We start from the raw sequence: 22,968 nt of genomic DNA on the forward strand, positions 1-22,968 counted from the left end.
AATACACAGTCAGTTTTCACCATGTCTGTCTTCTCCTGGCTTCTATGTCTGGATAGTTTTAGCTCTTTCGCAATTTATTCTCTGAATTCATCTTATAGACTATTTTGTTTCTTAAAAACTGATGTTAGGAAGTGTTTTTTTTTAATGTCAAATTAAAAGTTATAAAAATAAACATTGTAAGGTGAAATAATTTCAAATTAATTAAATTTAGTCCAAGTTTGCATATATAGCACCAGTTCCAAAACATGTCATCTCATAGCACTTCACATAATAAGGTGAAGACCTTATAAATCCTAAACAGAAACTCCAAAATTCTAAAATTGACTTTGGATTCCCTATGAACAAGCAGTTGGGGATGGTGAAAAGGAACAAAAAATAAACTAATAAATACATTTAATGAGGAGAGGACCAACAGAACCAGGCTCAGGGAAGGCCATCCAGTTGGGGGGAGGGTGAGGAAGAGGGGGTGGGGCAGTATTCGTGTCATATTTACATTGAGTAAACCAAAAAAGATGAGTTGATCTGAATAAATCCATTTTTCAGGTTTTACAGTGTACTTGGCAAAAAATGAAGCTTTTTAAAAAATGCATTCATGCAAAAACAAACAAAAACAGCACAAATAAACAAAAAAACATTCTTGGTCAAAAACCCAACACGAGAAGCACTCAGAGAGCACAGTACTCCATCAAGGCTACACAGTCGTATGATTTCTGACGGATAAAGTCTCTAAACAATCTGTGGTCTGCAGTGATGGATTTGTAGTGGGATTGCAATCATGTGATCGCAGCAGGCAGCTGACGTAGCGTTCACTTGTTGTCATGGTTACAGTGACGCCGTGCTGCTGTCTCCCAAAGATACAACAATCTTTAACAAATCCAGACCATAAGCCAACTCACTGCCAAAATTTAATCACTTGGTCCTTGTGTCATTTCTGACCTTCCCTGAAAATTTCATCCAAATCTGTTTATACATTTTTGAGTAATGTTGTACACAGACAGATTAACAGACGGATAGACAAACGTACACTGATTGCCACAAACCCCCCTGCGTTCCTTGGTGGAGTAACAAAACACATAAATTGGAGTATTGGCTGGGTTCTTAAATGTTATCTGGCTCATTTTACTTGACCAAAATAATGAATTACACCATAAAATCGTGCCATTCTGCAACTACTGTTGTTTGTTTAGTTTTGTCACTGAGAACAACAGGTTTGACAGCAACTTAAGTTAGTGGATCTGGGATTTTGCAAGCTGTGGCTTTTTAAATAGAAATTGTATACACTTTCCCATGATGCAATCCATTTTTTTAAGGATTGTGCAGCTGTAAAAGAGTGTGGGAGTGTTTCAGAGTGTGTACCTGAGCAGTGTGAGGTGTATTTGTCCTCCCTCCTGCTGGTTTTACAGTGTCAGTGCTGTCTTGATCATTAGCATCAAAAAATGAAAATTTTATAAAAAAAAGAAATGCATTCATGCAAAAACAAACCACAAACAAACAAAACCCTGCTGACACACTTTTATACGAGTTTTGGTCAAAAAACTAACAAAACACATAAATTACAGTATTGGCTGGGTTCTTACGTGTTATTATTATTATTATTTTACCTGTTTGGTTTTTTTATGCTTTTTATATCTTTAATGTAGCACTTTGAGATTTTGCTGAAATGAAAAGTGCATTACAAACAGAATGTATAATTATTATTATCTGGGCCATTTTGCTTCACCAAGTAATGAATTCAATCATAAAATCATGCCATTCTGCAACTACTCTAGTTTCTCTGTCACTGAGAACAGCAGGTTTGACAGCAACTTCAGTAATTATATCTGGGATTTTGCATGTTGTGACTTTTTAGTTGAAACTGTATGCACTTTTCCATGCTGCAATCCATTTTGTAAGGATTTTGCAGCTGTGTGTGAGTGTTTCAGAGTGTGTACCTGAGCAGTGAGACACATCTGTCCTTCCTCCTGCTGACGTCACAACAGCCAGCAGTTTGTCCTCTCCGGCGGAGCTCCGACTGCTGAAGATATCTGCGAGGAGGAGGAGCTGTCAAAGTTTCCCACAGAAGGAAAAGTCTTTCACTTAACGAGGACAAAACCCGAGGATTTAGGGACTTTTGAACAAGCGGAATTTGTCGTGTTGTTGGCATGGAATGACACCTTCTCGCCGGGAGCGTCAAAAACACGATGGCAAGCGTTTTTCTCAAGTGGATCACCTCTCTGCTCTGGTTGGGCTCCTGCGTTCTGGCGGAAAAGAAAGGTACGTTAGAGGAGCTGAGCCGTAACAGTACGCAGGCAGCCTTTCCTCTCTGCCTCTCTCTCTCTCACTTTTTTTTTATTACTTGTCCTACATTTCCATAAATCACACAGAAATCACAGGCTGGCCACGAAGCCGCAGAGAAACTTGATCCAGCATGGGAGAAAAGTTTCTCACAGTCTCGCTGCTCAGTCTGTGACCTGGTTAAAGCTACAGAAAGGCTTCAAGAAAGTTGAGCCTTCACTATCAGTACGTGCCAGGTTTTGATAACGAATGCTGTGTGAATGTTGTGATAAATCGATCAGTTGGTTAATTGCGCAAATACGCATCTTTGCCACAGTTACGATGAGCTGAGTCTAGAAATGTGCGGCACGTTGATACTCATGATGATGTGGAGATAGGATGTGGATGGAGCAAGTTTTTCCAAGCCCATCTAAAGTCTTTTTTTAAATATAAACGGTTTAATCTGCCTGGTTTATAAAACTGATCATCTGTGGGTTTTTCCATCATGCATTCCGAGTTCCTTACGCATTACGCATTTGTGGGCAAAATCAGAATAAAACTTGGGACGTGGTGTCACCTTGAAACGCTAAAAGTACACTTGATGCCGTTTCTTACTTTTTTTCCCTAAGATCTCTCCAGACTGACATTGTTGTATTTTCTCCTTTGAGATTTCCCTTTCTTTCCTGCATCCAAACCAGCAGCTCACATTCAGCGTTTTATGCATTTGAGCATCCTCTTACATGGTAAAAGAAAAGCTTGTGCCCAACTTTTATATGGTCCTCAAAAGGAAATTAGATCAATATGTGAAGACAGTCTCTTCATCCTGATTGCACAAATGGAAAAACATCAGTGTGAGGAAAGTGTGAGACTGATGAAACACAGGATGCTGTTTCTGAGCTTTTCTTGTTGAAGTTTTTTTTTCTTCTTTTGGCCATGAAGTAAAGGTCACAGGAATGTTTCTTTTGTTTTTATTTTCAGTGATATGATAATGTTTTGACTGTTGCTTTAATGTTTTTCTTCTTTGCCAATGATGATGTCGTCTTATTGCAGTAGCTGAAAGCTGAGAAAAGTGCCGCAATAAAACTGAAAAAATAGGTGTAATAAAAATTTAGATTTAGTCCACATTGTTTCGTGGGACTCAGGGATCATAAAGACCAGATGCCAGGTGGGAAAGTGACCAGGAGTATCACTTTCCTCCCTAATGACTTTAACTTCCTATTTTCATGAATCATAATTGTCCACACTCATTGCAGTGTTGTTCCTCCTTATGAGCAGATAAGCTTGTGTGTTCAGTGCCAGCAGTGCACGTGTACGTTGCATCTTTCCTGCCTGGTCCAACAAGTAAGAGCCAGTGCCGGTTTTCAGAGAACCATAACAAATCAAAAGTGTTTGTGAGCCAAAAAGACAGCGTCCCTAAATATTTCTGGGCTTCTAAACAAAACTAGACAGTGCACATTTCATGCCACAGCAAGTCTCCCACAGTAAGTAAGGATTTTGGAATTTTATTAAGACTAAAGAAGATTAGTAATGAGCAGCTGTAATGATAGATATGGTATGCAGTGCTATTTGGTTTAATTACTCTTTTTTTTTTTACAACTAATCCAATTTCCATTTCTAGGGAAATGCGAGCTCCACCATATGGTCTGACAATTTTAGTTGCTGTTGTTGTTGTTGTCGGTTTTTGTTTTTGGCTCAAGGTTGAGACAGATGTTTCAATGTGGCACACCAGGTTTTCTTAGCACACAGTGTCCGTAACGGTTAAAGTGGATTGGAACAAGATGTCAGATTGCGCTGATGTTCGTTTGGCATCAACATGGACAACTGCAGAAGATAAATAATGAATACTGGGCTATGTGGGCTGTGGTACATCTTGATAAACTCAAAGAATGCAGACATGAATTATTGTTATTTATTAAAGAAAGAGTAGCTGGAGGGGACCACAGTGTGGTTGTACCTGCCAGTTTGCAGTAGGGTTATCTACTAACTTTAGCTGAAACAAATAAAGCACAATTTAGTCCTTAATGTTGAATACTTTCTTTTGGTCTTGCATTTCCAAAATATCAAAACAGAACAAAAAATCTGCCTCATTCTAAGCTTAGTAACAATACATTTCTGCGATAATCCAAAGGGGTTTGAAAGGGTTTTCATAAGCTTTAAGAAGGTTATTTTCCTCAATCCATAAAGAAACATGTAATCCTCTGATTTATTTTAAAATCACCAAAGCAGGAGATACAAGTTTTCCAGGGAGGGTTGATATTCATTGTAATTTAGTTTGGTCTGTTTGACCTGTTTAAGAGTGTTTGTGTCACTAGGGAGCATCTGGTCAGGGGTTTAAACCTGGAACTCACAGGAGATTTTAAGCTGAGAAAATCAGAAAAATGACTGAGATTATGAAAATAAACAAACTCTTTGTGCGTATTCTTCTGTATTTTTATGTCTTCTTAAAGTGTCCTGTAAAATACCAACATTTTTACTTTATGTAGTTCAGTGAGCTTAAGAGAAAAACTCCTATTTGTTACACTGACACAGTCACAAACAAATGAAATGTATAAATACAAACACACTCATCACTTTTCTATTGACACTTCACTCAAGACATTTTTTTGAAGTACATATTCATCGTGGTGTAGTTGCTGACCTCTTAAAAAACAATCTTTAGGCTCCATGAAGACATTAATGCAACAGTCTGCATTGTTTTCTTTGAGTTATGACAACTTCTTATGAAATTATGTTCAACCAACAAACTAGGCTGAGTTAGGAGAATTAGTCTTCCATGTTAATAGTTTTAATGATTACTTAATAATTAGTAGCACAAACCTGAGCTCAAGGCAAAAAAAAGTTATCAAGCCAATACAATAATACTGTAAGTCGGTGTGATTACCAACATTATCATGTGAACACGACTCACAAAAATAATGTTTATCTAAACCAATACATTGAATAAAATTAAAATAAGCCCAACAAAACATAATGGAAATACGAATGGTAGGATAATGATAATTTATTTTTTAAAATTTTCTAAATTATGATGTTAATGTATGATTATTTGTTTCTTACTGCACACTTGGGAGCTACTTTAACCCCAGCTCCAAACAGTGGTGTAAGAAACAGTATCTAATGTAAACTAGTTAACTAGTCTGTTATTTCCAGGAGTAATTTAGTGTCACTTCCAAGCCAAGAAACACATTTTTATCTAATGGCATTAGTATTGGGGATTACAGATTACAACCCCACCCAAAAAACTCAATCTGATGAATTTTCTTGCTGAAGTATTCATAAACTTTACACTCTAAAGGTATTTACACTCCAGCAACTTCAGTTAAGATATAAAAAATAATACTTATACAGAGTCGGATCTTGTTTTTAAAACTAACTATTTGATTTAGTTGACTAGGACTTGCAGATTTAGCTTCAGTTTATGTATCCACTGGCAGCTGGAGATGTTTTTTTTAAACAAACTCATGAAGCTAACATTAGTTCAGTACACTAGCAGTGAAAGCTGTAATATCAAATATCCATCTGATTATCATTGGCAAGAAAGGAGAAGCTTTTGTCGACTTCTGCCAGAAATCAGTGTTTAAAAATTAGAAAGAATTTTGAGTGTTACATCACTGCTTATTGTCTGTGCAGGATCAGCCAGGATCCGTTAATAAGGACTTTGGTACGTTAGCAGCAACATCTAAAAATGTCTGTCGGAAATAGCAGTACGTGATGAAATCAAATTAAAACGCCTCAATAGCCTTTCTCCAGGTGAAGATGAAAGTTGTTAAATGTTAAGCGTATCCAGCTACACTTTGCTCCAGCATCCAGCCCTCCTCTAGTTGCAGGTCTGTGATGGGATGGACATTAGGGCCAGCTGGAAGTGAATGTGAGATCTGATAATGTACCTGGCAGAGAGCAGCCTCTCCCACAGGAAGCCCACCTGTCAGTCCTGAGCTCAGCGACAGCCTGCCACGGTTTGATGGCTTCTGTGGGAGTCGGACAAGACTTGCTGAATAATAGAAAAGCTCCTCGTCCCCCACAGTGGCATGCTCAGTTTATTAACTGTCATCATCTGTGGGGAGGTTGCAAATAATGCCCACAGCCAACCACAAGTAATAACGGCGGTGATTTATTTCCCACATGAAATGCTAAATGATCTCGAATTAAAGTGGTCTCGTTCTATTTGTGGCTGGAGTTGTACTGGAGAGATGATGATTACATATCTTATTGTACACTTAATATTTCTAAACACCTCTTCTTTTTCTTGTAGAATACTGCCAGAGGTGTTTATGTGCAGTGAACCTGGCCCTCAGACTGGCCTCTGTCTGGCCTATTATTAACCTGTGCAAGATCAAATTAATCACAGGAGCCTGTCAACAGCTAAATCCTTAATCCTTAATACGAGCCTACCAGGCTTGCTTTGGGCTCTCGATAACCCGCTTATATCAATATGCTTTGATAGAGTTAATGAGTTATTCGAGCTCTTCACAGAATCCGACTGAAAGATAATATACTGCATCTGCTGTAGGTGAAGTCCACCTTCATCATTTTTGCCATGAAATGTGCTTGCCCACCTGCAAAATTTGGGCTGAATCATGACAAAATTGCAGTCCTGCAGTGCATTTCTGCATCCTGAGTAAGTGCTTTTCCCTGTGCATGGAGTTGTGATCTAACAAGCCAGCTTCCCTCATCAGTCATCTGTTTTTTTCCATCACTTTCAGAGTGCCGTGCCTTTTCTTTTCATTAAAGCCCACTCTCTGAGACTGGATGGATGTTGTTAGTGAAATATAGGTTATGATTCTGTGTAATCCTAGAACTTGGAGTCTGCGTTTTATGGTCTGCAGTGGTCCTGCTACTACTGCCCCTGCTCTGCTGCTGCTACGTCTTGCTGGTCCTCTGACGATCTTCCCAGACGTCCATCTGCTGCAGCCATTGTCGGAAAGACGTTTTTTTTGGATTTTTTTTTTTGGTTTGAGCCGTGGGATCTGGAGTGTAATTTCTTGCCGCCCTCTCTGCTTGCTTTGATAAACTGCACCGTGTCTGAGTGGTGGAGATTCTAGAGAACTACTGACGAGGTGCAGGATTTCGGTTTCACTCGAGGACAATAGTGCCTCTGTCAAGGGCAGGTTATCTGGCAGCACTGATGCTTCTGTAGAGCAACTAAGATCTGAACCGTGCAGCAGACGCACCCGAGGCTAGACATGTATGTCATCAAGGGGGAACCCAGAAGTGAAGCAGCTTTTGTTCTTCTTTTAAGTGTAGAAGCATATAAGAACACAGTAAATCTATTGTGTCACCCTAGAAAATCAAGGATGTACTGCACTTCTCTAAGTTTTAACGATGCGTTAGGTTCCACCTCTGTAGTTTGTATACATCCAGCATGAATGGAATAAGTGAGTACACGTGTGGTTACTCATTGAACAGATTTGCATCCTTTGTTTGTACATGGCGACAAAGTCATCCACTGCATTTATGGCCTTTCCATGATCCACTGGTTGTGCATGAAGAAACCAGTGGAAAGAGACCCAGATACTGAGGCTGGAAAAAAGGCCTTCTGCTATCTTCCATCTCATCAGGTGCAGTGTCGTGTTAAAAGGGAAAGAGGCCACAGCTCCAGTCGAGCTGTTATGCAGTATAGACATTTGTATGTCTGTGTCTCAAAGAATGTGAGGCAATGTGGACAAGGAGTCATAACTTTTTCTGGTTTCATACTTTTGCCTTTTGGAGTAAAGTTGAAAGCTCTTGTCAGACTAAAAAAATGACCATATAGTAAACAAAGCTCATGGATGGTTCTCATTTTCTCAAGGACGCAGTGTTATGATTCAACAACATCGTTTTTCTAGAAGTGTCTCTTACATTGGAAAAAGAATAAACCATCATAGAGCTTCTTATTTTTGATGACTTGCTGTATTTGTTTGTCTCGTGTTACACGTTACCAAGTTAAGTATCTTTGAGTTTAGGACAGTTGGTTGAACGTAACTGAATTTTATGATAGTACCACTAGCTTTAGGAAATGAGGACGGGAATTTTTCACTATTTTCTGAAAAAAAATCCAACAAATAACTGAGAAAACAATCAGCAGGTCAATCAGAATTGAAAGCTGCAGCCCTATATACCACTTCCATTGAGACAGGCGTGTCTAGAAAGCTCAACCATTTAAAAGACAGTACTGGATATAGTGCAAGTCCTCAAAATGTCTTACCAATTAATTTCTGTTGTAGAGGAATTTTCTGTCTTGACAGAACAATTTCAAATGTGTCTTGTTTCACTGAAACTGCTGAAACAGTAAGTCAGCTTTTGTGGAGAAGGTAAAGATGGAAAGTGGGCACGGAACACGTTTCCATCCTGGAGGCTTTCAGCCTGGATGAAAGCCACGGCTCTCACACACTGCGTATTCCGCTCAAGAGAATTTTGCAGCTCAGTTCAGTTCTGAAAGACAGCAAGCAGACCTACTTTGAGACATTTTTTCGTTACAAACAAATAAGTTTCTGTTTTGTATTCAGTACTGGATTCTATGGATCTTCATGTCACTATGCAAATGTAGGAGATGTCAATGAGATGGACAGGGGTGGTGCACGGATCAAAGGCAGAATCACAGCAGCGAAGAAAAACGGGAAAGGCGGGGAAACACAAACAAGCTTTAGAAGGATGGGGGGAGATCTTTGGAATTTATTCCCTCTTTTAATTGTTCATCAAGGAGGCCTGAATCTGCTCTATGTAGTTGCTGCTTCTGCATCAGTTTAGTTTCTCACTGTTGTCCTACAGAGCTCCTATAGGTGTGTCATCTTCTCTAATGACCTGCAGGTCAACGTGAGGAGCCTCAAACAGTGCTCGCCCTAAAGAGGAATCCCCTACAGGGAGCAGAACAATAGCTCCACAAACAAATCTCCATCTCAGAATAATTTCAGAAGAACGCATTGTTTGAAGGGTGGTGGCGGATCTGTGAAACTTGCTTCCCTAATAGCATTTAGCCTTTTTCCTGTGTGGTCCATTAGCATAGTGAACTAAATGGTGCATTTTAGACTGTGACTCACTGCAAGTGGTTTGGAGCTTTTAGTACTTTTTGGTTAATTTGTCGAGTTTTTGTATATGAATCCCTGGATTTGACTAAAGCAAGTGAGATAAAAGTCTTGGATGTTTATTTTGTTTTCCCCTTTGTCATGTAAAATCAGGGGCCTTCCTGCTTCTCATCCTGATTTAGAGGATGTTGGAGCTCGTTAACACCTTTAACCTAAAGCATGAGGATATTTTCCGTTGGCTTGCCTCGGCATTGCTTAAAGGTTCAGCTTTTTCCCTGTTTAGATATATAAACAATGGAGATTCTATGACAGATATTGATGTCAAACAGCTTTGCTTGAATTACCTTGAACTTACTTCATGCAACTGACTGACATCAAATCGTGCTGTATCTGCTGAATTTGTAGAAAACATAATTATTTATGCCTTTCAAGGGAATCCTGATCTGGCTCGTGTGGATGCAAGTTTTCATCACTTAACTACCTATGAAAAAGGGTGTTTTCTTTGCAAATGCTATTAAGGCATTACATGCTTCACTGCAAGGGTTGGGTGGAGTGTCAATCAGGACCTACATACACTATGTAACTCTCCAGTAATTACTGAAAAGCTTCAGTGATGTTATAATCTTCTATCTTACATTCAACTGCACTTAGACGCCAGCAGTCAGAGAAAAATGGCTCACTCACTTCATGCGTTTGAGTCAAGGTACATAAAAATGGAAAACTTGCTTAATAGAAAAGACTTTCTCAAACATAAACTAAACATCTACAGACATGCTGAATGACTTGTTAACTGGTAACCTGTATTACCTCCAGGATGTTTCTTGTCTAGACTGTGCGTCACATCTTTAAATGCTCCTGGTAATGACAAGATGCAAGTGTCCAAAGTGTGCTCTCAACTTACTGAGTGTCTGTTGTGGTGAGCTTCCCTGACAGGAGCGCCTCCCACAGACCCTTAACGATGAATATCAGTCAATACTACACATATTTAGTAGGTTTGTGACTGGCTTCCAAATAAGATAATGGGAGGACATGCATACTGAGAAATACAAAGAAAAGGAAAAGTAAATGAGACAAATTATACGAACGAATGTAGAAACCCCAAGTCTGTGGACAAAAGCTCCTTTGTGCAGGACTTTGTTGTCTTCTGTGACACAGGCTTATCTGTCTTCCCTGACCTTAACTTGCCATGTAGACATGACTTTACAGCCTTGTGTCAACAGAGAGGAGAAAGGCGTCTCTGTTGGCGAAAAGGCTCAGACAGGGTAACAAAATCCATTTAATTTATGTTGAATTGGGGCATCAAGTACTATATATCAATGGAGGTTTTGCCTCAAAATGCTAACAGGACTAAAATTTCTTAAGTGGAACACTGTAGCTGTATTTTGAGTTGGTTGCTTCCATATTCTCAATGAGAATGTTAAAATATGGATGTTTAGCAGGTGTAGTGTTTCTGGTGACCTCCATTTTGTTTTTTTCAGTGGTACCTATGGCAATTAGCAGTAAGTGCTGGAGGGTTTTTGAACCTCATTCCCAGAGATCCAAACAGTCTCGCCTCTGTGACGTCTTCATTTAGTTGGTATTTGGCACCTAGGCCACGCCTGCATTACAATTTCAGGTCCGCATGCCTGAAAGCAAAAAGGGGTCTGAGATGAGGAAAGAAACTGCAGTGGAAAAAACCAGTACAACACTTCACACACAAGTAGCTGAAGAGCGACTGGTAGGAAGATAACTGCATCGTGATGGAACACAATGTGCCATGGTGTCTGTCAGCACCTATGAATGTGAGGACTATCACATAATTTAATTAGTTAGTGAAAGACTCAATCGTCATTGCGTCACCTTAAGTGGTAGGAGATAGTGACTTTCACATTGCTGCTTCAGGATCTACAAAATTCTTACAATTTTAAGGGGAACATGAGTAGCTGCACCACATTTTATGAAAATCTATCCAGTAGTTTTTGAGACATTTTCCTCCACACCATCTCATTACGACACTAATGGAAGTTTCTAATTTAATTTGTGAATTTTATTGCATAAAACTTTAACCTGCTGGTGGTATTGGAAGACGTGAATTAGGATTCATCCTCTGGGCGTCATGGATATCTCCACCAAGCTTGACTCCAACAAATGAACAAAAGTGGCCAAAACAACCAGCAAATCAGCTCATTGACGCTGCCATACATAGAAATGCCTGCAGCTGAGGTCAAAATAGTGATAAATGCTTGATCAGGTAGTTTTGTATTTGCCTGAAGATTTATCTCCAAAATTACAAGAACACTGTAATATATAGATTCCAACAAGAAACCATCTGACAGCCAGCTAAGTATAATTCTGGCAAGTCAATAACAAATGTTCCTCCTCATGACAAAGTCTGAATTACGACAGCAATGATGATAGGGCTGCTGGCAGAGTTCTGTGGATGGGTGTGTTAGAGGAGCAGAAGAAGATGTCACCTCTCATACTTTGGTTCCTGCATTTTACAAGCTTGCATTGCCTCTCAGAGATTTCATCAGCATTGTAAAATGTATTTCATACCAGCCATTTACAGGTGGGCCAGCAGTGTTGTTCATTGTATTGTCACAAAGGCAAGGCTTGGCTGCTGAGTCAATCTGTGATTTGTTTAACTCCTACAGCACTAAAACATAATATGCCCCACACCCCTTGTATAGTACCTTTTCTAATTACTTAGTAAGTTTCAACAACACCAATGTTTCATTGAGCTCGGAATTAATTTCCTGGTGGGACTTTGAGCGGAACATCTCTATTACTGCGTGTTTTCATAATTGAAGCCAGAGGCTTGTAAAAAATTTTAAAAAAAAGAAAGAATTCTGCTTGCTTCAATTGCAGCATTTCCTTTCATAAAATGGTTAAAGTGACCCTGTTATTGCCAGATTGTCCACTAAATCATTAATGTAGGCACATATTTCAAATGTATACTCTTGCACTATATCACATAACAGCCTCATCGCTGATAAATGATCAATATCTACTCTTCTCCTTTCATTTTCATAACAAAACACTTCAGCTTGATAGCTGTGGGGCTCAGCGGAGAATGGGTAGTGGAGAAATACCCTGGAGTGCATAGCTGGACCAGAGCCAGGAAGCAAGGATTAGCCCTCTGGACCTGCAGTATATCCACCACATCAACAACCTCTTCCTGAGCTGATTAGGCAGCAGGCTGAGATTTTTTAATATGAATCGACTTGTTTAGTTTTTATCTAAGTATTATTGTGATAATCAGGCACAGAGGAGATTTACAGTAGATTAAAAATACTCGGGACCTAATTGGGTTTTCAGGTCAAAGTACATGTAAACAACCAACTGCATTTGATTTCTTTAAACAGTCAAACTGGAATCTCAAACTGAATGTACAGATGGATGAATAATAAAAGGAAAAGCCAACTTAAAGTCTCTTAGTAATTCATTAGGCCACCGAGTGCCACCACAATAGCTTTACCTTGCCAGTGATTCTTCAAGTCTGTGTAACTCTAGAAGGATCATTATTCTAAAAGCTTTTCTTTTATCTGGTGATTTGATGATGGTGGTGGAGAGTGCTGTTGTAAATGTTGAGCCAAAGCCTCCACTAGGTGTTCTCTTGGGTTGAGATGTGGTGACTGTGGAGGTCATCGTAAAAGATTCACATCACTTTCTATCATAAATGAAGCATTCAGTGGCCACAGAGTGGGTAATGAACCACTTTGAGACCCTACGGCTGGGAGCATTGTCTTTCTGGAATAGAGGCTCCCTTCAGGATGGAAATGTTTTATCATATGATTAAAGGTGATCACTCAGAAAAACTGCGTTTTAATTTGCAGTCAAAAGGGACAAGTGGGTCCGAACCCTCCCAGCAAACTGTAGAGCTACCAGATCCCCTCACTGTAGTGGTGAAGGGTTCAGGTTTTTCCGTTAATTTGTCTGTACGTTAGACAGACACTAGAATTTGCCTATGCCTTCTTTCTTTCTTTCTTTCTTTCTTTCTTTCTTTCTTTCTTTCTTTCTTTCTTTTTTCTTTCTTTCTTTCTTTCTTTCTTTCTTTCTTTCTTTCTTTCTTTCTTTTTTGTGTGTATTCTGGCTTGGTGTGGAACGCTTTGGATGCTTCTTATACGGAACTGGGATCTGCAGTGTCCAAGATCTGCCCTGTATTATAAATGGTTGGCATCTGTTGGTCAATTGAAAAACATCCGGAATGGGATCCAGGATATGGAGCTGAAAACATCATTACATCTGCTGAGCTGTTTAAATTATGCTTTTAATGGACATAACAATCTTGCCATGTGCTCACTGAGAAGCAGCAGTGGAGCTGTTGATCATATCACACCATTATTCTGGAAAGATTGAATGGGAAATGTCCAGATTTGTATGACATCAGGGTACATTTTGTAGCCACTCTGGCGCTTTCAGTCATATCAAACACGTTTGCACATGAGGAGATTTTCATCTTATTGGTCATTTGTAGGGCTTCTCATTAATTTTGGTTTAAAAGCTGACAATGGAAGTTATTCTAGACCTTGGAAACAATCTCAAAGCAAAGAGAAGAGGACTGTATGATGAGATGGAAATGTAAAGCTTTTAAATAGACATTGTGAGGAGGTTTCTCTGTCAGTTACTGTTTCCAAGATCAGTATTGAACTTTCAGTCTCAAAATCCTTGCAATAGCAATAAATTGAAATGTTTCTCACCAATATTAAATACAGTACATTAAGGTTGGTCACATTTTACGAGAGTTTTTGCTTTTTTCCCTGGACTGGACATTAGATAGTTTCAGTGCTGGAAAGGTTTTGTGTCCTGGCTTTCACACTGATTGTCCACTCTGGAGTAGTCATGAGAGTCTGCAGTGCATTTCCTACACAGTGCTTCTGAGCCGGTGTCCTTGTGTTCAGCAGTGTAGCTGATAGCGAGAAAAAGATCTAGTCTGCCAAGTATCAGGCCTTTGATGAGTGACGCAGAGCAGCCAGGCCTTAGGTTGTGCAAAAGCCCCTCTGTGTTTCTGTAGTGAGGGGGCGGCCTTGAAACAACCACCCTCCTCAGTCATAATCATCCTAAGCAAGCTTTGGACATTGTTTTGGAGCTGTGCTAACCATGTGTGATGTGCTTTTTCTGTCAGGAACAGGATAACGCCCCACACGCTAACAATGGATGAAATCTGAGCCGTGGGCTTTGGGGAGAGGTGCTTGATGAAAATCTAGCACCATTTTATGTCAGCCCTCGCTGTTCACACTAGCATTGTGGAGACAGAATGGCTTTGAAAGCACTCTGAAAATTTTAACGGAGCACTCCCAGGCCCCGAGTACTTGGCAATGGTACCCCATAGCATTTCAAACATTTCAGTTTGATGTGTCATCAGGAAGACGTAGCGAAATTCTTCCGAGCTATCCTGTGCAAATTAAATTGGTCATGCTTTTGGCGAGTACAACACAACATGTAACAAAATACCATTTCACAGCCTTAAAATTATGAGAGTTCCTCGGCTGTACAAATGAATTCCCAGAGCTCCATTTGTCCCTGACTCTTGCCCTCTGCCAGTGTGGATGAGGAAGAAACTACTCATCAGTGGATTTAAGGGCCTGCCGATGTGTAAAGCTGAGGCTGAAATGGTGAGTAAGGGCTGAGCAACAGAGTAAAGCTTACTAACTCAAACCCTGGGGCTTTTGTAGAATATTCCTTTTATGGGGTCACTCTCTGTGAAGACTGCAGTGGGCCTGAGTTGCTAGAGACATGACTAAGGCAGTAACAGAGTTGTTGGCAGGCAACACTGCGAAAGAGCGGTTAGATCTACACAGAAATGAGCCCGTCAGTGATCGGGCTAAAAATAAGACGTCCTTAAGCAGAAAGGCTGCCTCAAAGAGCGCCTATCTGCTTTGTTTGGACTAAGTGAGGACTCCAGTCAGTGAAGGTTATCTGCCTTCTGTGTTGAGGTGCTCCAACCTGGGCCTGCTGTTCTGAGTCGGGAATGCTTAAACCAACTGGGGATTCCCAAATCACAGCTGCTTTCTCTTGCTGGAATGATGTGTGAAATGTGTGGGTTTCTTCGCTTGTGGTTGTTGTTTTTCTTTCTTGCTTGCTTTCTTTCTCTGGCTCTCTCTTCCTCTACTCTTCTTTTCCAGGCATGGCTCAGTGATGGCTGGTGGATGGAGGGTTGGGGGGTGAGGTGAGGCACCGAGCAGTGAGTTAGCAGCAGCATGCTCGACGCCCACTCCCTCTCCACTCTTCCTCTCAGGCTTCCTGTGGGATTGAAGAGGAGTATGACTTTAACAGGGAAGGAGAGGGGAAAAAAAGGGGGGGGGGGGGGGGTTGTCTTGGCTAGAATGAGTTTCAATAGGGGGAATGTCTGGATGTTAAAGAGGAAGTGGGTTGAATGTTGGAACATTCTTGGGGAATGGTGGGTGCATTATTGGAATTTAAATGGGCCTGGACTTGTGTGAGTTTTGAGTAACAGCAGTGGGATTGTTTGGTACCTTTGCAGAGCACTAATGGACTTTCCAACAGGACATAAGGGAGGATTGACTGATTAAAATTATGCCTTCATTATTTGGGCCCTTCATAAGTATGTTTCAGTTTGAGAGTACAAGGAACAACACTGTGTCTCACTAATTCCACTGAATCAGTTCGGTGCCCAGTAATTTATGCCTTTTGCCGTGTGTCCTCTATCACTACTGGGTAATGAATACATCACTGACTATGGACGTAAATATGCAGTATGTTGATTATTCACAGCAGTGGCTCAAACAATAACTAGCACGAATGCAATAAAAGACTGTCTGGTAGGTCAGTAACTATATAATGATTATTTTCAAAATCAAAAAGTTGGCCCACTAAAATTGCAAAACAACCCCCCCCCAAAAAAAAAAAAAAAAAAAGAAAAACTCTCACTTTCCCCTTACAAACATGTTTGATTTTATTTGCACTGTTCTGTATCTTTGTTTTTGAGATTGTTGCCTCCACGCCATTATGGCGCGTTTGGTAAAAAAAAACAAAAAAACCCCCAAAAACATAACTCTACATTGCTCTTAAGAGCAATACAACAAGCTGGCAACACAAGTGAGATGTTATCACCATTATACATTGGTGTGGTGAATAGTCAGCAAAACTCTGTTTATACATACAGGTTGACCTTAGCATTTATTGGATATTGTGTTTCAGGCAACGAGGAAAATATAGCTCTTTTTAGCTCTATATTTATATTTCCTCTTTGAAATGTACACAATGTTCAAAAGTTTCGGGTCACTTAGAAAGGTCCTTATTTTGAAAGAAAAACGTTGTTTCTTAATGAAGATAACATTAAATGAATCAGAAATCCAGTCTTGACATTGTTAATGTGGTAAATAACTATTTTAGCTGGAAACAGATGATTTTTAATGGAATATCTACATAGGGGTACAGAGGAACATTTCCAGCAACCATCACTCCTGTGTTCTAATGCTACATTGTGTTAGTTAATGGTGTTGAAAGGCTCATTGATGATTAGAAAACCCTTGTGCAGTTATGTTAGCACATGAATAAAAGTGTGAATTTTAATGGAAATCGTGGAATTACCTAGGTGACCCTAAACTTTTGAACGGTAGTGTATGTTTTCTCTATCCGTGAGTATTTTGCTCTTCGGCAGCTAAATGCTACACTGAGCTCATTGCTTACATGCTAACTTTTTCTGTCTATTCTTTTGTGCTTGGCAGGTAGTGTCCAGTAAGCTTACCACAGCTTTTTCTGGAAAAAAAATAAAACTCTGATAATCAGATTAAAATGGAACAGCATAGGCTTAAGTATAGGCCAGGAAACCTGAAAAATGAGCTGAAAGATGCTTTACAGCTCTCCAGAGTTAATATGAAGAGAGCTGCAGAGTTGGATGATATTTCTTTTCAAGTACTTGTCACACATAGTGATCTGGTCTGTTGTTAATATAAAAATACTGATTACTGCACCTTTAAAATGAGGGAAAAAAACAGATTTTCCCAGTGCAATGTCTATGTTACTGTGCATCATATGCAGACACAGTCTTTTACTTAAAATTTGTAAACTGTTCAGTAATATTAAAATGCAGACAAAAATTCATTTTATCTGCATTGTAATGAGTTGTCTCTGCTCTTAAATCTGCACTGGCTCTTGTTCTTAAATAAGACATGATCGGAGGCTGCCTTTAAGGTCTGGGAAATGCTGCTCATCACAGTATGCAAGATTGTGAGTATACATACTGTTTTCCTGTGTTTGTGCAGAACGTAAGTCCATGATTTCCTCATGCTGAGGTGGAGAGTAAACAATATGATGGCCCGACCACAGGTATCTGGAGTGTCTCACTGACTGGTAGTGAGCAGTCGTCAGGAGCAGAGAGTAAACATTAGCCTTTTTGGCCTTTATTTGGTCACTTTGCTGAGCTTTCACCAGACTAAACTACACTGGCTGTGCTCAAAGTCAGGCCGGGCCAGCAAGTGTAGTCAGAGGGATGGAACTCTTTAGAGGACATGTGACGTGCTCAGTAGGATTCTTCACTTTCTTGTGTTCTGCAGCTGACCACTCCCATGTTTTTGTCCCTTTTGTTAGCCATCAGGGAAAGGTCATCCATGTTCATACGTCAAGTGCGAAGCTTTACACCCCCTTTCCACAGTTTGACCCCACAGCCCACTGCTATGTCCCACATCTACATTTGGTTAACTAAACCACAAACCACTCCTGACTCTCGTCTCTCTCTCTCTCTCTCTCTCTCTCTCTCTCTCTCTCTCTCTCTCTCTCTCTCTCTCTCTCTCTCTCTCTCTCTCTCTCACTTCCTTTCCATGGGCCCTCCTTCTCAAATAGTACATTTACTTTGATTTAAACTCTCCTCATGCCGTCCTCCCCTGGAGACAATAATCAGCTACCATCTGGTTGAACATCGCAGGGTGGCCATCTGAACTCACCCTGTGCAAAGATTAACTTCCTGAGATGTCAAAGGGGCTTGTGTTGTTGCATTCACTTGGGATGGGGAAGGAAAGTGTGCGTGTGTGTTAGAATGGAGTGGGGGGGTATCCTCCAGTCTTTACTGGCCCCTTCTTTTCAGAGGCCCCAAGATGTTTTCTCCAAGGGATTGATGCATCTCCCACGCAAAGGAAGACTGTGTTTCCCCTGAACAGAGAGCAGGATATCAGGAATTTTTAAGTCCTTACTACAAAGCGTGTTTGTAGGAACTTATCACACCACCACAAAAAGCATATATGGCGACTAGTACTCCTGCTTTTGTCTTTGCGTGACATCTGATCCCTTATATCCTCCAGAATCTCAACCAGTCAGGGAATATATGAGGAGGAAGTATGAGCTGAATGCACTGAAAGAATCAAGGAAGTGGCTTTTTTCCATTCATTCACTGATAGTGGGCTTTGAGAGATTTATGCTTCCCCCCAAATCTGAAGGGTTGGAAACTTAGATCACTGCAACCCCAAGGAGCCCTGACTTTAAGTGGAGGCTGATTAAAGCAGATTGTGTCTTTTTTCTCCTTCCTATCACTGTCCTCCTACCATACACAGAGACGGCCCGAATATTCGGATCCATTCATCTGGACGCAAATTTTGCACACTGGTTTCGTTTTGTCTTCAGTTAAACTGAACAATTCCCAAACAGCAGAGGTCTTCGGCATCTTGTCTTGTGTTTATACAACGAAGTGAAGCGTGACGTCAGAGTTGGCAGCCATCTGGCCATTCGGGTGGTGTTTACAAACACGAATGGATGAGTCGAGATGAGCCGAACACGGCGGGATGAGCCGAAGTGGGCCGAAGGCGAAGGGAAGAGACGAGCTCCGAATATTCCTATTATCGTCTGGGGGGAGGAGAGGGTGATCACATAGACATATATGTATATGTCATAGATATATGTGTATATGTTTATGTGATCACATGACGGGATGAGCCGATATGAGCCGATGTGGGCCGAAGGCGGAGGGAAGACAGTAAAGCCGAATATTCGTTCTGCCTGGTAACGTCCGATGGAGGGGCGGGAACGAATATTCGGATACCAAAATTAATATCCGGATACCGCGGTAGCGAACGAATATTCGGATATTCGGGATATTGGGGTCCAGCCCTAGTAAATGTATAGAAAATGGCTCACTGTGCTAAAGGAAACCATTAGATCTCTCAGGAAAGTTGTAGAACTATTTCTACTAAAGGGGAAAAAAATTACAAAGTTTCATCCAAACATGTAAATGAGACCTCAGAAAGTGAATTTATGGCAGACTTTGACTTTTTTTCCTTTGCTGGTTTTGGTCCTTAGCGTCGTACACTTGATCTTGCCATGTTTAGTTAATGTGTCTCAAATGTTTACTGTAAGTTGTCTGCAGTGACTTTGGTTATATATCCTGCTCTATTTGTACATATTTTCTCCGTAAAATAAGTTTCTCATCTTCAAAGTTGAAAGAAGAGGTTTACTTTGCACTGTTTGGTGCCAGCACTGCTTTCGTAATTAAGAAGATAGACGTCCTAACACATACAATAGCATTAGTGCAATCCAGTACAGCAGGGCTTCAGTAAATGCAACAAGGAAACTAGCATATTTTAGAAAACATGCATGTATAAAACACAAAATTTAAATTTAAACTGCTTCTTTAAGTTCAAATGGGGTTGAAACATATCCTCAGAGGGATGTTGTTTCAATACAAATTCCACAAAAATATGTATTGTATTGAATTGCATCATGGCAATAACAGTAAGCCTTTATTAACAATGTTTAGATATGTTTAATTGGTATTGCAGAGATTCTTTCATGAGCAGACATACATTGCACAGGCTCTTGTATATGTAGAAAATCAATACTGTGCAAAGTTTCTTTTAAATGTACATAATATTCATAATTCACAGCTTTAAATGTGTTGACAAAGGACCATAAAGAAGTATGACAGTTTTTTAGTGTGTGTTTTGCATATTGTAGGATTCTTTTTGATATTACACTTCACTTATACAGTGTCTACAATAAAGTAGACACACGCTTCAAAGAATAATATGGTAAGATTTGCACGTATAACTTCAATTTCCTGCTCTTAAAGAAAAATACTAGTTTCCCAGCTACATGACATGCATGTGAATGCTCAGCCTGAGTCTGTAATTTCTTCGAAAGACAGAGAGGAATGCACCTGGTGTGATATAGTACATTCTCTTTGTGGGTAAACACTTACTTTGGACTGGAACAATGAGCTAATTATGTCACATAATGAGCTTAGGCAGTGTCTTTTTCTTTAGTCGTGCAGATCCCATAGCCTCAAGAAACAAATATCTACCCACACACCCTTGACTTCCAACACTAGTCCCCAAGTAAACATCAAAAGAGCGATATGTGACCGCACATTGCAACCAGCTTAGATGACTAATGATCGGGTTTATCGAGTCTTTTGTCTAGCTCTGACTGGGTGCTGATCAACGCAGCTCACTTCCAGGCAGTGTCTTGTACTGCTCACACTGTCGCACACTTACACTCATGCCAATACACCCACCCACACACACACACACTGAGGAAGAGATATACCAGACCTGCCACTCCTTTCTCTTACAGTTACCTTCTGGACATTTTGTGACGACAATACAGCTGGTGTAAGTGAAGCAATCAGTAATTAGTCTTTGTCACAGTATCAGTTACATCACCGAAAACCCCACCCTTGCCCTTGCATCTTATTAATCTACAGGTAGTGAGTTGCGTTTAAGAAAGCTGGAAAATTTAACGTTGAGTCAGCTTATATGGAAAGCACGATCTGAAGTCATTTGCAATGTGCACATTCTTTTACTCACTAACCTGTCTGTCTCTCACAAAGGTAGTTTACATGTTGTGCAAACTTTTATGACACATCTAACTCACTTGAGAGTCATTTTCAGTTGAAGAAGGTTGTGTTTTTAGGGAATAAATTAGTAATGAGAGCAGAATTACGAAGCCAGCTATCGGATTTAACTTCTGGTGTTGCTCCAACCTGACCTAGTTTTTTTCCTCTTGGAGCAGCCTGATGAGGAAGTCAGTTTATGGCCGTGGAACATCAGGTCATTTACCACCTGCACCAGAGTTATGAAATCAACAACTGGACAAGGAGAGTGTTTACTGTGGCTATTCGCCTGCTCGCTTGAGCAATCCTAGTTTGGCACTCAGAGTCTGAGCTTCAGTTGCAGGAAGTTTGTTGAACCTTTGGTCACCTGCCTCATCCTGCTTATCATAACTATTAACAGAAGAAAACATTCAGGCAGGGAGCAGCCTGTATGTACGCATACGGAACACACACACAAACGCGTGCGCACACACACACACACACACACACACACACACACACACACACACACACACACACACACACACACACACACACACACATATTGATAATATATGGTCTAATGACAAACAAATGAATCCTATCTCCAACTCGGTTTGCAAACTACCATTTGTGTTGCTCAAATCAGGTTTATTAATATTCAGAGCAGCAAAATTATGACACCCTTTTGTTTATTACAGTTTGGTTTTGCAGTCTGAGTAATAATTAGGAGGCTAATTACATCTCGCATGGCTCGTCTAATTAAAACAGTCAGCTTGCTTTTGCTCTTCTGCCTCTGCTGCTTGGGCGTTAGGCTGCTGGACTGCAGAGTTCATGTCAGGGAGATCCCTCAGGGACAAACTAATGAGGAGGAAGAAGAGGGAGGGCAGCAGACAGCTGTTTGTGCCTAATTCTCACTGATTAGGTTCCTTTTAGTGGTAGTGTGTGAATTCAACACAGCACAAAGAGTAAAATACACAGTGGAAGTGGGGAAAAACACAACATTGGCTTCTGATGCAAGTTTAAATGAGCTGAAGGATGCTATGTTTCTTTTTCTTCCAATCAGATATGGCTCAGTACAGTTATTTGAACTGTTGTGTATGCGTCGTGAGGTGTGTCTTAGAATTTGGAGTGCATGGTTTGGCTTTCCTTGCAGTCAAGACCTGACATGTTGTGGAATGTGACCGAGACATTACTCCAGCACCATCATTTCTAATAAACAGGAGGAATAATCTTTTGTTTTTCTGAACATATTGCTCAAGTTAAGCCATAATTATGACTGAAAAGGTATTAAAAAAAATCAAATACTTGCTTATGATGTGTGCATGCAGAGAGTTTGTGTGCATGTATGGATGGGTGGCTTAGTTTTTATCACCATAGACTCCCTCTTTATTGCCAGTCAGAACCTGTCTGACCTGCTCAGGATGACTGAACCTGCACAGAGGAAGATGACCTGTTCTCTCGAGACACTCATTCTTCCTTTAAAACTGCATTCATTCAGAAAAAGCCTTTTGTGTCTTCTTTGTCTGTCAGTATTACTGCCTTCCCTATCGAGACATTATATTGTGTAACACTAAGCAACGACATAACTGCTGTCCTGTGTATCTCCCTGTCAATTCCTATGTTGTTGAAAGGGCGAAAAACTCAACCAAAAAAGTCCATTGACCAGCATTTGATTTAAGCCCAAAGTTATTTTTTTGTCATTCCAAAAAAATTGCCCTAAAATCAGATATGTTTAAACTTGGCTGAAGCTATTGGGACTGTTGTTAATTATCAGATTTACAGATCTGAATTGTTCCCAAGAAAAGCTCTCACAATTCTTCTGAAATCTGTGACACACCACATCATTTCTCTGAAATACCACAGTGGAGATGCTGGTCGTAGGGACTTTTTAACAGGACTGCATAACAGTGGAAACACTGAGGTCTTTGCCAGTATAAATACAGTTAACTCAATTTGACTCACAACAAGAGC

At 40.3% G+C, this 22,968-nt stretch overlaps 1 protein-coding gene across 1 annotated transcript in view; it reads left to right on the forward strand.

Moving 5' to 3' along the window:
• The first annotated feature begins 1,978 nt into the window (after positions 1-1,978).
• The window catches only part of egfra (epidermal growth factor receptor a (erythroblastic leukemia viral (v-erb-b) oncogene homolog, avian)), a 49,248-nt gene continuing 28,258 nt past the window's right edge, over positions 1,979-22,968 (forward strand). Inside the window, 1 exon segment of the mRNA XM_051953436.1 lies at positions 1,979-2,253. Coding sequence (XP_051809396.1) covers positions 2,181-2,253 — 73 coding nt within the window. The 5' untranslated portion in view covers positions 1,979-2,180.

The sequence above is a fragment of the Acanthochromis polyacanthus genome, chromosome 9 (genome assembly GCF_021347895.1).
Source record: "Acanthochromis polyacanthus isolate Apoly-LR-REF ecotype Palm Island chromosome 9, KAUST_Apoly_ChrSc, whole genome shotgun sequence".
Taxonomy (NCBI): Eukaryota; Metazoa; Chordata; class Actinopteri; family Pomacentridae; genus Acanthochromis; species Acanthochromis polyacanthus.